Genomic DNA, 18781 nt, shown 5'->3' on the forward strand with positions numbered 1-18781 from the left:
TTGTTTACGGTTCAGGATTAGTTTATGGATTCTTTTTATTCGAACTAACACAAGAACGTTTTAATTTAGGTATTTTATAGTAAATTCGTTGAACTCGCTTGAGAATGGAAATAGATGAGACAGAACTGATTAATAAACGTTTGTTTCCAGATTTTCATAAATGATGATCAAATAATAATTTGCATGCATATAGATACTTAATTGAACAGAATGAACAATAAACACATTGGCAATACAAATCATTGTCTAGTTTGCATAATGATCAAGTTACAATATTAGGATTAAACAACCTATGAACTATGGAATTAAAAGAAACTACACTAATCCTAGAAAAAGAAAAAGGAATGTGATCAAGAAATCAATACCAAGCAATTGCATGCACGGAAGCCATATGCACAAACAGAGAGTGCTTTCAAGAGTGCAAGTATGAAATTTTTGACCTTTGTAAGTCACTGTGCTTTTCATATTTATAGAGCCAATCGAGTACGGTTGATTTCATGCATGTGCGTTATTGGAGGATAATCGCTATCCATTATGCTCATTACGTGGCTCAAGGACGTGGTTCAAGGTGTAACTTCTCGTAACTGTTCGTCCCACGTTTTTTTTATTTTTTTTATTTTCTCGATTCGTTCTTTAATAACCACCTTGGTGTGCCTGCTTAACTGTCATCAACCTCCAGTAACCCCTTTTTGCATTTTCGAGCAATCCTCGAGTATGCGTGCTTATAGTTTCTGATATTTCTTAGTAGGTACTTCACCCATCAACTCTTTCGAGTAATATTTCTTAGTAGGTACTTCACCCACAGTGACGGATCCAAAAATTTTAGATAGTGGGGACAATAATTATTTATATATTTATAATATTAAAAATTTTATATATAGTTTTTAAAAGTATAAATATATATCATAATTATTTTTTACAAATTTTTATATTTATGCTTACAATTAAAGATAAAAATAAGTTAGATTAGACTATGTTATATTATAATTTAATAGTTTAAATTTAACTATTTTTTAAAATACATGTCTTAAATATGACTTATTTGTATATTATAAAAAAAATTAAATGTTTGGTTAGAACTACAATTCTAAAAATATACTTTATAATAATTTAATACTAATAAAAATATAAAAATAAATATATTAAATTATATAAAAACCAAGTTTAATTTATTTATAATATAAACATGTTTTTAATATCTAATATAATATTTTAGATGATAATTTATTTCAAAATATATTTTATAATAAAATTTTTAAATAGAATACAAATCTTCTAATCTTTCTCATTTTGATTTTTTTAATTAATTGACGTATACAATCTTATAATCTTTACTATTTTAATTTTTTTAATCTACGTATACATAAATAAAAAGCACAAAAGATAAATATATGGTACAAATTTTATTTTATCAAAAGTTAAAATTTTTTAAAAAATTAATTCGTTATTAAGACATTTTTTTTATCACATATGAAAAGTAATTTCCTTCGAAAATATGATAAATATCAAATAAATAGATAATTTTTTAAAATTTATATTTTATAATAAGATAATTTAAATATATATGTTTATTTTATTAAAATATAACTTTTATTTTTAAAAATATATTATTTTTTTGACTAAAAAAATATGTGTAAAATGGTAGTGGAGGCATGTGCCCCCACTCTCTTCTATATAGATACGTCACTGTTCATCCATCAACTCTTTCGAGTGATATAACTTTCGAGTAGCCTTAACAATAATGAATAAAAAATTATTTTATTTATTAGTTAATCCATTAATAATCAAAATATTTTTTTTTACTTTTTTAACTCTCTTCATTATTGGATTTATTCCTTTAGGAACAAAGTAATACATACAACTGTGACTTTATTTTTAAGTTGGAGGTTGAATTTTAATCCTTAACTAAGTAATAAAGTGTCAAACCATGTGTGTTAAGAATTATTTTATCAAGAATAAAAAAATCTTAATTTGAATCTCTCTCTTTTATTTGAGACCACTATGAAGGATAAATATTTAAAATTAGATTAAAACACATAAAATTACTATAATTATCTTAATTTTAACATATTTATTAAATTTTTAAGAGATTGAACATGTGAAATCAATGAGCTGTTTCACTTGTTTGTACCCTTATCATCATATAATTGAGACATATCATCTTAATTAACTTTTCTTATTAAGCCTAGTTACAAATCACTATTTTATAATGAAAATCTTTAAAAGTTCACTATTATGCTTGAATCAAGGTTGTAAAGACGTACTATACAAAATCCACCAAAAAGTAGCATATATAAAAGTAGTATATGACATATTTTTACCTTAAAAATAAGTACTATTTTGACCAATGGTCTCGCGAAAATCATCGATAATTTTTTATTTTTTATTTTTTATTTTGACCTTGCATTTTTTAATGTTGCGAACTTTACAATTTTTTTATAATTATTAAAATTTTATTTTGGTGGTATAATTACTTAAGAATTTTTTTTCCTATCATGCCATTATAAACTGATACCAGATTGAATTCACGTTTTTAATGATACGAGTCTAATATTTTATGTCTAATAAAATTTTATTTTGATGAATATAATTAATCAAAAAGACTCATTGGTAATAAAAGTGAAATTTTTAATGTAGACATTTCTTAATGTAGATAAATGTAATTTTTTTTCTCAATAATGGTTAAATTATAATCATTCATTATCTTGATTATTTGTATGGAATTTTGTAATAATTTAAGAGTTTATATAATACAAGTACAGATATATAAACAAGTAACAGGGTTAGTGTTTACCAAAAAGAATTACTTACTTTCATAGTGATAAAATCATTTCCGAATCAAATTACATAACCATTTTGCCGAAATTCGGATATATTCCTAAAAAATGGGCAAAGTTTTCGTCCCTTATCGTTTCAAATGTTGAAAGATATTTTGTTCTTTTCTCTTTTTGTAAAAACGATACTTTTTCAATGTATTGTTCTCAACGTGTCCAAATTATTGGAAGAGAACATGTTTCACACACCGAAAGTGGTACATGAGTTCAAATTAGAAAGTGACGTTGAAGACGAAAGAATAATACATCCAAATAGTCCTAAATTATAAGTAAATTAATTAAATCTTTAAAATTATAAACATATTATTTTAGGGGGTGTATTGGTTTAGGATTTCGTAAGATTTTAAAATTAAAAGACTTTTTTTGAGTAAAAAAATCCATTGGTATTCAATCAGGATTTTATGTCACTTAAAAACAATCCAGTGATATTCAATCTGGATTTTCAAGATTTTTTAAAGAGTCCATTAAAATTCATTGGTATTCATTTGAGATTTTTTACAACTTAAAAACAATCAATTGGTATTCAAAAATATAAGGATTTTAAAGGATTGTTGTGTGAGAGAGATTTTGAAGAACTTTCTAGTGTTATCTATAAATACCAAATTCATAAAACAATCTCATCCAAACCTATCGGATTTTGAAGGATTGTTTGAAGTGACTTTTCAAGAATTTTCAAGTGAATTTTTCATCTTTTTTTTTTCTATGCTTCTGTCTTCTCCATTTTTTCTCTGCTAATAATAATGTACTATTGTTCATTGCTCATATATAATATTGTAGTACTGTTCTCATCCCATTCCCCTATTTTGTGAAACTCCGATATGTAAATGATAGTGTCATTGATTAGCTCTATTTTTCTATTCGTTCTCTTTAATAGACTTGCTTTATTTTATTTTATATAGTTGAATTTGTTCCTTTATATAACACAAAAAAAATGCTTAAAATTTTAACTTTAAGTGATAATTTTTTTTATAACACACGTCAAGAAAAGAAAAAGGTGAAACATGAAATTGATATCATAATCTCTACAATATATATATATATATATATAAGATGAATTTGTTAGGGTTTCTGTGAGTAGAATGAGATGAAAATGGATTTTAGTTGGGGGAAGAACCCTCTCAGCATAAAAACTGCGATTTCTCTCCTTCCTTAAGTTTGTTACTCTTATCCCCCTCCTTTTACGACTCAACAATTATTTTATTTTTTTTACTATGAATTTCTTTTTATTTTTATATTGGGAATTAGGACTTTTTTATATTTTAAAAAAAGAAAATTAACATATGACATTGCAATATCTAATTTTTTAGGGTTTAGGATCTATGTCTTCATTAACTTATTTTTTAAAAGAGGAAATATTGTTAAAATATTTGTTAGAATAATTTATATTTATAAATATCGTTAAAAATTATCATATAATATATAACTAAAATAATATATATATATATATATATACACATATATATATATATACATATATATATATATATATATATTATATATCTAAATGCTTATTCTTTAAATAATAATAATAATTATATATAATAATAATAATTATTATACTAATATTATATATATTGCATATGTAATTAGGTAAATATTTTTTTGGTGGATTGTAGATTTCCTAATCGACGTCAATTTTTAGCTTCATTTCGAGGTGTAAGATATCATCTACAAAGTTTTGCAGGTCAGGGTAATGATCCTGAAAATGAGAAAGAATTGTTCAATCTTCGTCATGCGTCTTTAAGGAATGTGATCGAGAAAATATTTGGTATTTTTAAATCAAGGTTCACAATTTTTAAGTCAGCACCTCCATTTTTATTTAAGACACAAGTAGAACTTGTGTTAGTATGTGCAACACTACATAACTTTTTACGTAAAGAATGTCGTTCTGATGAATTTCCAATTGAAGTGGTGGATGAACCTTCATCTTCAACGTTACCAGTTAATGAAGATCATACTTTTGAACCTATTATTCAAACCCAAGAGCAAGAGTGAAAAGACGCTAATGTTTGGAGGACTAGTATAGCTATGGATATGTGGGTGAATGCTATTTAAGAGGATAAGATATTATGAAGAATTATTATTATTATTATTTATCTAGACATTATTATTTTTTATTATTTTTGTCTTTGACTCTTTTTAAATTTGAATGTATGAAATTATTTTTGAAATCTTATCAAATGTCAAAAATCCACGAAAATTCTACAAAATCCCACAAAATTCATTAAAATCCTGATTTAAAAGTCTTGTAGAATCCATTAAAATCCTGATTTTAAGTCTTGTAGAATCCTACAAAATCTTAAAAGTCATGAAAATCCTGCAAAGTTTTTTAAAATCCGCAGGATTTTTTTTTAACTAAGAAAGTCCTTTAAAATCCTAATCCAATACACCCCCCTTAATCTAAAAAAATATTAAACACAAGTCATGTTATATTTATTATTATGATTTTCAGAATTAAAATAATAATTATTTAATAATCTCAATAATTAAAGTGACTGCTGTTATTTTATAAATTCAAACATTAAAACAATTTTTTTATAATATTAAAAGCTAATTAATATATTACTCGTAAAAGAATTATATGAGATTTTTTTATAATAAATAGCTATAAAAATAATTAAAATTAATTTTGAAATATATATATATATATATATATATATATAGTTATTCTAAAATTAAAAATTACACTTTAAAAGAGAAAGTATAATAATAATATAATTTATTGACTATTAATTAAAAATTAATAGTTAATATATATATATATATATATATATAATCATTTTGACTATTTTTTTAATTCTCAATTGTTCTCTAAAATACATCTCCTCTTATTTTAGAGATTTAAATTCAAACAAAATTTAAGTATAATTTTTTATGTGTACATATCTACCATTTAGAGTTGAAGTTTTAATTTGATATTATACACTTGCATTTAATACAAATTTTATTAATATACAATTATGCATATAATTAAGATAAAATTTTAACGCTATACTACAAAAAATATTCTATATAGTGACATATAAAAAATGTCACTATAGATATAATATATGTAGGTTACTATACCTATTTAACATATAATTACATATAATTTTAGTATTGATTTTGAATAAGATTTAACAACATATTTTGTGTGTTATTATATTCTATACTTATATTTTTTAACAATATATCAACATATATTATATTTATTGTGTGAGTACAAGTAATTTTTAGTGACACGTATTGTGTCACTATAGGGTGTGTGTCACTGTATGTCAATTTTCTTGTAGTGCTAATTGAAAAATAATATCAATCACACCTAAAAAATTATATCTAAGTTTTGTCTATTAAATTTTAAATAAAACAATTAAAATAATCAAATAATTTTTTTATTAAAGTGTTAATAATTTATTATACACTAGAAAAATAGAATCTCTATATGTAATTAGTAAGATGTATGTATAACTATATAGAGGATAGTGATATTTAGTCTAAGCATTTTTGTCTGATTGTCTTAAAGTGTCATTTCATATCTACAATTTTTATTTGATAAAAAAAATTAATTAGTAAGTTGTATCATGATGAGAGAGGTGAAAATTTAATCAAAAAAAGTACATTTATTGTGATATTAAATTTTATATGTCATTAATGATTTTTCTAAGACATAACAATAGTGTGCTACACGTTCATGATACGAGAGATTTTAATTATGTGGTTGAAAAATATTGTGAAAAAATATTACATTTTTTTCTCTCTAAATTTTAAGGTTTAAATTAGGAAAAAATGTGAAAATTTTATTACTTAATTAAAAGATAAAAATATATTTTTTTTTATAAATCAAAGTATTTCTTATTTAAAAGTTAAAAATTAATCTTTAAAGATATTTAAATCTATTTAAAGGATTAATCTCAATAAATATTTTTTTAATACTAATCAATCATAGATTAAATTCTTAATCACATATTTAAAAAATAAGGACTTAAGATTATCTATTAATTATGTCATATCTTATTAGTATAGAAAGAGATATTTAATTATATTATAAATTATTAATTTTTAATAAAATCAAAATTGTATTCAATTTGTAAATATATTATTGAATTTATAAGATGCATTAAGTGAATAAGATGAGTTGATGTAATGGTTAACCATATTGGAAACGATATATTTAATAAAAGAGTTATGTTCAATATCAGCTATGTGCAAACATTCGTTCGAATAACGATAATCATGTTATCGATAAATTAGAGCTCGATCTTACATGTTAGTAAGAAAAGAAAAAAAAGTGTTAAGGTGTGTGACGGAAGGGGCGCGTGGGCAAAGGGTATGTTGTAGAATTGAGTTGGAAAAGAAAAAACCTTAACGCACAGCGCAAAACAAAAACGCAGGAAGAGGAAGAAGTGCATTGACCAATGAATGAGAGTTTAGTTTAGTAAGTTTAGTGAGTCGTTGTTGTTCTTCTGCTTCTTCTGTTTTGCTTTCTCAATCATATCCCTCCCACTTTCTTCCCTTTTCCCCTCTCTTCAACTTCCAAAACCCCACAACAACTCATGGAAGCGCTGAAGCTCTAGTTCTTCAACGCACCAAAACCAATACGCGCTTCTTCGTCTTATGGCATGTCTCAGGAGGAGGAACCACTGCGTACAACGCCTTTCAATTCCCATTTTCATCCTCCTCGCCAACTAAACCCCTCATCGCTGCTTTCTTTCTCACCCCATGACAATTTCTCGCCTCTTCTGCCCCTTCCTTCTACTCTTCTTCGCTCCTATAGGTGCTTTCTTTATCTACTTCTTTCAACACATGCAATTTCAATTTTGTTTACTTGCTTTATGTGCCTTTTCCCCAATTTTTTTTTTTTTTTTTTTAAATTGATCTTTTTTATTTTGTATGATCACGGATCGGTGTTTCTGCCCTTTAGTGTTTAGTATAATTGAGTTCTTGTTTTCCTCGTATTTTTAGGTTCTTGTCTTGGTTGCTTTCTTTTTATTCCCATGATATCAAGTTTTCTTCTTTCTTTCTTTCATGCTCCCCCCTTTACCCCTCTTCTCTTTTAGGGAGAGATTTTAATTTTAATTTCAATTTTTTAAAAATACATGTTGCTTTCCTTTCAAGTTATTATTATGATTGCATTGATCAATGTCTTTCCTTCTTGATTTCACATGGGACCACTGTTCCTTGGACATGTCATGATTATTATTCCAATTCTATCAATTTATGGTTTTGATTATGGGTGGCCTTTCTAATTGAGGTTTCTAGAGTTTATTCTCTTGTCCTTCCATGCGCATCTACTTTGTAATTAGTACCAATTTGTTCATCTTACTGTTGTGATTGGCCAAATAATGTTGGGGCTATAGAAGTTGCTAGCATGTGTTTTGTGTTGGCTACATCATGTTAATTGAGCTCTACCCTCCTTTTTTGGTTTCCAGCTTCTGTGCAAGCGTTCACCGGGACCTATGGTATAAATTATGGGAGGATTGCAAATAATATTCCTTCACCCGATGAAGTTGTTACTCTTCTCAGAGCAGCAAAAATAAGGAACGTTAGAATCTACGATGCGGATCACAGTGTTCTCAAAGCATTTAGTGGAACTGGGCTTGAAATTGTAGTGGGGCTCCCCAATGGGCAGCTGCAAAACATGAGTTCAAATCCAGACCATGCTTTGAGCTGGGTAAAAGAAAATGTACAGTCATTTCTCCCTGGCACACGCATTCGTGGAATTGCTGTAGGCAATGAAGTTTTGGGTGGGGATGACTATTCTTTGTGGGGAGTTCTTCTGGGTGCTGCTAAAAATATTTATAATGCTACCAGGAAACTTCATCTGGATCAACTGGTTCAGATTTCTACAGCAAACTCATTTGCGGTTTTTGAAATTTCATACCCTCCCTCCTCTGGTATATTTAAAGATAATGTTAAGCAGTATATGAAGCCACTACTGGAGTTCTTCCAGCAGATTGGTTCTCCTTTCTGTTTGAATGCTTACCCTTTCCTAGCCTATGCAAGTGATCCTGAACATATTGATATAAATTATGCACTTTTTGAACCAACAAAGGGAATTTACGATCCAATCTATCGTCTGCGTTATGATAACATGCTTGATGCTCAGATTGATGCAGCCTATGCTGCTTTAGAGAACGTTGGATTTGACAAAATGGAAGTCATAGTTACCGAGACCGGCTGGGCCTCAAATGGAGATCAAAGTGAAGCCGGAGCAAATGTAACTAATGCAAGGACATATAATTATAATCTGCGAAAAAGGCTTGCTAAGAGGAAAGGAACCCCACATAGGCCTAAAAATGTTGTGAAGGCATACATTTTTGCATTGTTCAATGAGAACGAGAAGCCCGGACATTCATCTGAGAATAACTATGGACTCTTCAAGGCTGATGGGACTATATCGTATGACATTGGATTTCATGGACTTAATGCTGGAGATTCTTCTCTTTTGTCTCTTAAGGTACCATAAATTTCACTTGATGCTATGTTGTTTGTTTAAGCCCATCTAGAAGTTCATAACAGCCAACAAAAAGAGAGATAAAATCAAACTAGAATTCTTTTCCCATTTATTGCAAGCTGTTTTCTTCATATGTATTTCCTAATAGTTTATGCAAGTGGGCTAGCTTGTTGAAAGAGAGGGGGAGGGGAGAGTTATTTCTTTAAAAGGTTTGGCAAGTCAAGTAGATGAAGTTGATGCATTGTCATAATACACTAGCACAGACAATGTCAACTTTCACGCCACTTGTAAGAGACCAACTTATTAAAAACGATAGTTCGTACATAATTGGACTCCATGGGTTTGGAAATTTGTAATTCTCAAAACATAACGGCATTTAAAGAAGGATAAAATAAAATTACTGATAATGGAAGAAACAAAAAAATATTGAGAAATTTGACCCACAAGTTATATTAGGATCTATCTGTTTAAATAAACTTCTCCATAATTCATAAATAAAAAAATAAAAATAAAAAACTTCTCCATAAACATCTATAGGAAAATGAAATAGGAAGAGAAAAAGAATAATCTTCTCCATACAATATAATTAGCTTATATATAAGTTAAGTTGTAGAAGTTCTCCCGCATTAACTTCTTCAAAAACTTGTTTTTACTTATTTTATATTTATAAACTAATTTTAATTTATGGAGAAACTTATTTCATTTTTTCTCCTATTTTCTTCTCTTATAAGCTCTTATGGAGAAATTTATCAAAACAAATCCTTAACAATGAATGATTTTCCATATCAATAGTTTTAATTATTTCTACATGTACTTTATTTTTCCTTTTAATATCAGCTTTATAATGTCACAAGAATGATATTGTGGAATTAATTTACCGCATTTAGTTTTATTTCATGCAAAAACTTTGTAAGTTGCGCTGAATATATTGCTGTGAATTCTGTCCTAAGCACACATTATCAACCATGCAAGGTTTCCACCTATTTCTCATTTATCAAACATGAAATATGAATATAGCTCTTTTCATAATTATATGGCATGTGGAGAACTTAGAAGAGCTATAAGAAAATATGTTTTTTCTTACTTTTATATATTTTGAAATCAATTTGATTTGATACATGAATAGGTTAAGCATCCATATTCAAGATGTATTCGTCTATCTTGAATTACCCCAGGAAAAAAAAAGAGAATGAGAAAATGTTTTATTCTTGATATTACTTTTCCTCCTTTCTAGCTATAGACTAGCTGCTGGACCAAAACCTATGTTCCATGATTTTAATAAGATTTATGAATATCCAAGCTATTTTTGCTCTCATGTGAAACGATCTAGGGTCATCAAGTAACTCTTTTAAGTCTTAACACCATGATGATCGTTTCTCATTATTGGTTGTGCAACAAGTCAAATCTTTGGTTTTTAGAGATGTTTATGGCTGTGGTCTGGAAGCTGCTCTGTTCTCTTTAGAAGTATCCAATTTCCAATTGTCTGTGGATGCAATTCCTTAAATTCATTTTCCAATTCTTTTTTTAATATCCTTTCATTTAATTTTTGTGTCTAGAATATTTCAATGCATAAATGTGATCAAGCTAAATTAATGAGGCATCATGAGAACCATTGGTTACAGCTGCAATGTCAACACTGGTTTAAAGCCAAGACCTTAAGAAATTAGGGACTTCGTATATTAGTTGGTATTATATTGTTCTGAGGGAGAAGGTCGATTGCTGGTGTCAACTGATATGTGGTTTAATCATGGATGTTTATTTTCCTCCTAGTAATTTTGAGCTCACTACTTACACTTGGGGGTTTAATTTTGCTGAGAAAGAAGTTTGGAATGAACTTTGTATTCAGATTATGCAATATCTTTTACATTTTCTCCGCTTGGTGTTCACTGTTTCCTTTTGATTTCACTTGGCAGAATATCAATACTCAAGGTTTGTCCCGGTCCTACACCATGGTATTCTCTTTATCTTCTTTGATACTGCTGATTTTCTGGAGTTAGTGATCTTAAGATATCAACCTGCTCAGCAAACCAGTTCCTGGCTTCCTGCCCCGCATCATGTCTTAATATAGATCAAAATTATACCATTGATTGTCAAATTTCATAAAGCAATATTTAGAAATTCTGAGGTTTCCCCATATTCAGAAAATGTGTAATTATTTCACTTGAGAAAGCATTTTCCTTTCTTCGATGAGATCTAGGATTTTTCAGATTTTACTAATACATGCTAAATTTTGGACACACAAGTTTCAATTTTATCCAATGCATTTCAAATTTTTTTTATTGTACTTGTTAATCAAAGAATTTAGAAACGCAGAAGCAAATTGAACCCATAGTTCTTTTTTTTTTTTTTTTTGTATCTTGTGTTTTTGTTTAATGGGCAATAAGAATTTCATTCCAAGGACTTAAAAAAAGGTCCAAATAAGGCAAGATTACAAATGTAGAGAAATTATAATAACAATTTCTAACACACTTCTTCAAACATTTTTTTACTATCAGTTGAAATTTAATAAGAATTATAAAATTTTGTGGGTTTCATCATGACTCTTCTTTAATTTTGTAATTTTTCATAAATTTAAACCGATACAAGTGTTAAAACGAAGTGTCTTAAAAAATATGTTCACGCTTTCTTAATCTATACAAGTTGTGAATTATGGAGAGAGCAAGTTTAGCTATATCATTAACTAATATTACTAGAAGAAATCGCGAGCTGCAATTATTATTACTAGAAGAAAGTTACTCCTTGCATTATTGAAAGAAGAGAGAATAAAAATAAAAATAATTATAGTTTATTATTATTTTCTTATTCAATAAATGCATGGACTTTGGATATCAGTTTGTATCTATGAGTAATTCCCTATGTACTTTTAGTCTTGGGTACTGACAATGACCTCTGCCAAACACCATCATATTTTATTTTTCTTCGGTCAAAAAAACTGCCACCGTTAGAGTCTTCCCATCTGCAATAAAAATACCATATAATACATAAGTCGGTGAGCGTCAATCAGAGAGGAAAAGTGATATATAATAAGTATAACATATTTAAATTAAGAGCTATGTCTCTTACTCTTTGTTTTGTATACTAAAGTCGTGCTTTAACGAGTGTTATTCTCGCAAAAAAATATTATATCTTTGCAAAATGATTCCCAGATAATCTTCATGTGAAGAGATAAGTGGTGTGGTTCATTTTTATTCGTTGCTTTATATGGCTGAGAAATGAATGACCAAGATTTTCTTTTAAACATGTAATTATAATGTGTCTTAAGATAATTTTCCTGCCCAAGAGAGTATTGTTGTAACTTCCATTCCATTATTTTATTTTTAAAAATTAATATTATGCAATTAAATGAAATTGATGGAATTTAAGTTTTGCTTTAGTGAAGAGGTATAAGAGTCATTTTATACACATTATATGCACGTATGAAAACTCATTCGAAATCACGTCAACTTACTCACAAAATATAAGAGCTACAACATTTAGTTTCTGATTATCGTCAAAATTCACATTGTTAAAGCGGAACCAAACATGCAATAAGTCGTTTTGTCTCTCTCTCTCTCTCTTTGATGTTTTAATTATCTATTCTAATTTGTCAAGTCTCTTCTTTTACCTTTCTCACCTTCATCGTACTTTCCCTTTTATTTTATCCTTTATTATTAACCATCAAATTTTAACATTATTTTCCTCCATTTTCCATTTTCACTTTATCTATTCTTTCCCATATTGAGTTCTATTTATGTGATTTCTTTTATTTTTGGGTTATTGATTTTGATTTTTCACTTGACATAGAGAGGTATTGTAATCACTAGATATTTTAGGGCGGTAGCTTTAGCAAGCCCCGTATAGCAATAAGATTTGAGTATAGAATCGTTCTGAGTTGGGCTTTATGAAAACAAGCCCGAGTGTGTAGACCTAAAACAGTAGTAGTGAACTTGGATTTTATAATCCAATCCGTGAATGTTTGTTTTGTTGTATAAAAAGGCAAGAGCCCTGAACCCTCTGCCTCCTAGGGAAACATTATAGCGTTTGAAGACTTGGAACGTTGTTCGCTTCAGAAACCGGGGCAACCTGAGATAGACACACTTAACCAACATGGCTACAAAAATTAACCTGGCAATCCTGTTTGTACTTGTAGCAGTGGCATTGACAATGCCACACAGCACAAAAGCTACGGAGCATGTAGTAGGTGGTGGTGCTGGTTGGATTATTTCTCCTGAAGGAGCTTCCTTCTATTCCTCCTTCGCAGCTAACACCACATTCAGACTAAACGACACACTAGGTAAACCTTCCTCACTAACTTGCTTCTCTTCTTTTCAAAACCATCAACCTATAACTAGCTGTTTCTGCAGTGTTCAACTTCAAAACAGGATCTCACAACGTTGTGACAGTGTCGAAGAAAAGCTTCGAAACATGCAACGTGAGTGAAGCAATGGAATCATTCAATACGGGGCCAGCGAGAATCAGTTTGAACCGCACCGGAGAGTTCTACTTCGCATGCTCCTTCCCACATCACTGCATGCTGGGCCAAAAGCTGAGCATTGATGTGACTGCAGCTTCTTCTTCCCTTGCTCCAGCTTCATCTCTATCTGCTTCACGACCAACCATGCCCGTTGCTGTCACTGTCACTCTTCTTCTCATGACCCTTTCCATAAATGTCTTGTTCTAGAATTATTAGGATGTTGTAAAAGCGGTTATTGTTACGTATGTGGTTGTTGTTTGAATAAATTATTATTGTTTGTCATTGCCAAGGACGGCAACTGGATTTCTGTCTTTTTTTGTCGTAGCACGAGCACCAACCAATGGTGTTCCGCAGTACCCTATCTATATTAATCTTTTGTCATCCACAAATAATTATAAAAAAAATTAAGTTGCATTTGATTTAGCAATTCTGTGACATGTATGAAACAAATTAAAGTATCTCCTGTTCGTATTATCATATGCATGTGCTATTAGAGACGTACTGCCATGCTTCCATATATGCATGGCCGTTGCCCCTCCAAATCATCACTAAATTGTTACTGTTTCATCTCTAAATATTTGCCACTTGCATTGAAATTTGAATGATGAAAATCACCTTTTTTTGTCTTTAATAAATCACAAACTGGACCAATTTAACCGTTTTAGGATATTCATTTGCTTTTTAGAAATTATTAAATTAATATTTTCAGCTTTTGGAGATGAAAACAAGAATTTTCCATCTTTGCTGAACTAATGTATTTAATCGTATCCAATTTTTTTTAGAAATTAAAATAATGTTTCACTCTGTTACAAGTTATAGATGTCCATAAATTTGCGAGCAAATTCTTTTAAAAATTTAAGCTATTAAATAAATGTAAGTGAATATTTTATATCGTATGTCTCATCATATCATTTTTCTTCATGTGAGAGTCATTTGATATCAACGTGAAGAATACAAATATTTATCTTGTAGTTAAATTTAATTTTGTATTAATGAATTGAGATGATAAAAATAAACCTCTGAATAAATTAGTTATAAAAGTTAGGCTTAAATATTTCTTTGGTCTTCTAAAAGATTTTATTTTGTTTTTCATCTCTATCACGATGTGTCCATTAAATGTCATTTATTATTGTCCACGTCATGTTTTTAAAGAAAAACTCATTATTACAATGTATTGTCCTTTAGAGGCTGGATTAGGTTTTCATTGTAGAGGGATGGGTAAGGTGATCCACCGAAAGGAATTGGCCATATAGATAGGGTATGTGGAACTTTAACGTGAAAAGAGAAAAAAAAAATATTAAATAATTTAAGACTACTAAATGTTTATAATCCCAACTAATAATTATATGTGATATGTATTTAAGTTTTTCAACTTAAAAAAAAATAATTAAACTTGATTATATGTTATGTAAAGATTAATTAAGAATCATATAATTCACTATCACCTAATAATTTCTTAAGTGATTTGTTTTTCTCTTACATATAACGTGATTTAAGTTGTAAATGTGAAGGAAATATTGTCATGCTGTTAATCTCACTAAGTGAGAAAAATCCTTGAAAAACAATTTGGTGTTGCGCTTACTAGAATGTAAGATATAATTAGAGTATTATTGATTGTAAGATTTATATTTAGTTTGTATTATTGGTTGCATAAATATTTCTTTTTGCGGATAAGAAACCAATCCAACTGCTTTGTTTGGGCAGAAGAACAAGACCATGTGGGCAATGCAGAAGGAATTAAGGAAATCAAGGTTATGTTTCACAAATATAGAAGAATTGATGCGGAAAGTGTCACAGAACGTGAGTAGAAAATTCGCTTGTATATATGAAGAACAGTTAAAACAATTGAAGAATGTGATTGCAAAACAGAGTCAATGTCGTGGTTATAAACAAGATGCTCAACAAATAAGGGAAAAACCTTGAAAGCAACAAGTGAAGATTAGTAATGAAAGAAAGAGGGTGAAGGTGTTAGAAATTGTGGTGATATTCCTATGGGATTTTTTTTTTAATTGGTGTAAGCATTGATTTTGCAATGAATATGTGAACCTGAATGTTAGGGGTGATTACAATAGCTTATGTTTTGTACAAAATGTAAAAATAAAATAAAATCCCTGTAGTTTGAAGTTTTTTGTTTTGTTTTGTTTTTTCTTTTTGCGGAATGAAATGAGGAAACTTATGATGTTGATCTTTACCCATATATGGAAAATTTTTTTATTTAGTCATATTTCATTGAGTATTATATGATGTAAACTTATTTTTGCCATCTATATTAAGCTTGCGTTAATTAATGTTTCTAAAAATAAGTTTCTATTAATATACGAAGTCAATGTTTCTAAATTGTTTTAATTAATGTAATTGGATTGACAGTTAGAGGATTATTTATAATGTAGTTTACTAGATACATTTTAGAATTGATATTAATATAGTACAATTGTTCTTATAATATTTGTCCCTTTAAATCTTCGGTATCCACAACTTTAGAAATGTCATTAACATAGAAAAAAGTAACATAATAATTAGAGAGAAAAAAAATGTCACTATATTTGAGCACATACACCTGATCACAAAAGGAATTACTGATCACACAAAGCACAAAAGTGTATCACGAGTGTGTATTAAAAAAAAAAAAAAAAACTTCTACACGTATATTGAGAAAGCTACAATGTTGATAATCAATATGATAAGAAAAAGTCAAGATTTGTGTAAGATTGTTCTAGGATAAAATTAGGGTAATTTTAGTTGGTACAAAAGTGTGATACTAAGTAAAAATAATAATTATGTTGATTTATTATATAATTATTTCATTTTTTTGTCATTCTTCCTTGTACCTGTCTGGAGGGCACATTAGTAATCTTCTCGTATCTTGAAGGCCGAACGAGAGTTCTTATCGAATATTTCGGTGAGGGGGTTGGTACCTGCAAAAGGCACTCTAACGCTCAAGTCCGGACAAGCACGAATATCTAGGGTAATTAATGAACAGTGACGTTACCTCGTGACATGCGCTATTTATACTGACATTTATGGGCCCGGATTCCCATGGGCCCTGCAACAGGATTACCAGATTAAGTAATACGCCTCTAATCGGCTTATTGGTGTGATTAGCTCTTAATCCTTGGTTATGGGTTAATCCTTGGCTCTTATTAGTAAGAATCTGAGCCTATGGATCATTTGGTGGCCGATCAGCTATCGGCCACCTGGTTCGGCCTTTCAGGTGCCGATCGGATGTCGGCCATATGGTGGGGCCTTGCCAGTACACTTGCCCCCCAGCCTTGGGGAAGGTGTATCTTCTTCAAGGGTGTAGCGGTTAAGGTACGTGGGAAGTCGAAAGGTTAGGGCCATCTCGATCGTTGGATCTTGTAGGTCTCTTGGTTTAGGGTTTTGAATCTTTGAATTTTCTCGCCCTTTTCCGTGGTTATATATAGCGTTGCGTGGTAGGGCCTCTCACGCGTATTGCTTTCAGCCGAGTAGTATCATCCGAGCAAGTCCGACCCAGCAGCGCGCGCCGAGTGATCGTTTCAAGTTCGGTTTTTTGGTAAGTTTGATTGAATGGCTACTGCATCCGAGTGCTCTTCGGCGAGTGGGGCTCGATCATCATCGTCCGAGGGGTCGTTGTCTAGGGCTTCGGGGCCGTTGCGTAGGGAGATACCGTCGCCGAACGAGGATAGGTTTAGCGAGAATGTGAGTACTTCCGAAGAGACTTCAACCAGTGGGAGTGAAGAGGTGCCGACCAGAGTTAGACGTGTCTCAAATCGGCAAAAGTATGGGCCATCCGAGGTACCTGAGTACGAATGGGTCAATGGAGAAGTGACTTCATACTATTCTCGTTACCGAGATACCACTATGATAACCAATTTGCTGGAGTACACCAAATGCCTAGATTTCAACGCTAGAGAGAATCCATATCCGATTGGCGTTCATGCTTGCCGAAACGACACATTTCCCAATCCGGACGTGGTGTGCTTGGACAAGCAAGCCGATAGGATGGCATCATTCTACATGTACGATTGTCTTTTGCGAGATCTTAAGGTGAGACTACCATTTGATGAGTTCACCATGGGGGTGCTTAGGGTTTTAAATGTGGCACCGACCCAACTACACCCGAATAGTTGGGCCCAACTTCAAGGTTTCAAACACCTATGTCGATGTGTGAACATTAGGCCTTCACCTTTACTTTTTCTCTCGCTTTATTCGTCTCGCCCTTCGGATTTGGCTAAATGGGTGTTTCTTAGCCGAGTGGGGTCTCGGCAGCTATTGGACAACTTTACTTCATCTTACAAGAATTTCAAAGCTGGATTTTTCCGAGTGACCATTCGTCCGAACGGGAGGCGTTTCTTCTTTGGAGCCAATGACAAGAGCTTTTTCCCGTTGTACTGGACCCGTGCCCCTCGGCCGTATGATGTAGTGCCGGATGAGTTGCTCACAGCCGAAGAGCAAAGGGATTTGCAATTTTTACTTCAACTCCGTAGGCGCTTGCCGACTAGGTCATTGATAAACGTAGTTGAATCTTCTCAATGGGAGAACGATTTGATAGGTATGTAACTTTCCTATTTCGGCCTTCAGGTAAATTCATATTGATGTTCACTTAGTTATTTGTGCAGGAATCATGGTGACAAGTGGGGCCGATGAGTTCAACATCCGCGATCTTTTGGCTGGCCGGATGCAGCAGGCTAAGGCTTCGGAGGCTGTGGGCAGTTCGACAATTGCCCAAACGCCTCGCCCGGTACAGGATGACCAAAACCCGCCCACTCCAGAACGCAAGCGCCGAAAGGTGAAGAAAGGGAAGGAGGTTGCTCATGAGGGGCCGAAACGAGAAAGTAACGAGGAGAGACCAGAGAAAACCAAGAAATCCAAACACTCTGCGTCCTCCCCGGGTGGGACAATTATATGTGTGCCCCCCATGATAATGTCTAGGGCCTTTCTGAGTGAAGAAATCACTGCCGAGTCGCTGGTTCGGCCAAACGCCATTTCGGATCATGGTCACGAGTTCTTAGGCCAGTTCGATGTTGTGGCCAAATGGAAGTATTTCTGCGAGGTGCAGTCTCGGTCACTAGCACTCGTGCA

The 18781-nt window shown here is 30.9% G+C and overlaps 2 protein-coding genes across 2 annotated transcripts; both read left to right on the forward strand.

Annotated features, from left to right (window-relative positions):
- Window positions 1–7092: 7092 nt before the first annotated feature.
- Window positions 7093–14147, forward strand: LOC109808523 (glucan endo-1,3-beta-glucosidase 14). The gene is made up of 4 exons (XM_020371561.3): window positions 7093–7587; window positions 8243–9270; window positions 11181–13540; window positions 13611–14147. Exons 1-3 carry the CDS (start codon window positions 7533–7535, stop codon window positions 11262–11264), a joined length of 1167 nt encoding a protein of 388 aa, XP_020227150.1. The 5' UTR covers window positions 7093–7532; the 3' UTR covers window positions 11265–13540; window positions 13611–14147.
- Window positions 13354–13927, forward strand: LOC109807466 (mavicyanin). The gene is made up of 2 exons (XM_083074617.1): window positions 13354–13540; window positions 13629–13927. The coding sequence occupies exons 1-2, from the start codon at window positions 13354–13356 to the stop codon at window positions 13925–13927; spliced, it is 486 nt and encodes a 161-aa protein (XP_082930743.1).
- Window positions 14148–18781: the final 4634 nt, after the last annotated feature.

This window comes from Cajanus cajan, chromosome 5, assembly GCF_000230855.2.
Source record: "Cajanus cajan strain Asha chromosome 5, NIPB_CcT2T_4, whole genome shotgun sequence".
Classification (NCBI taxonomy): Eukaryota; Viridiplantae; Streptophyta; class Magnoliopsida; order Fabales; family Fabaceae; genus Cajanus; species Cajanus cajan.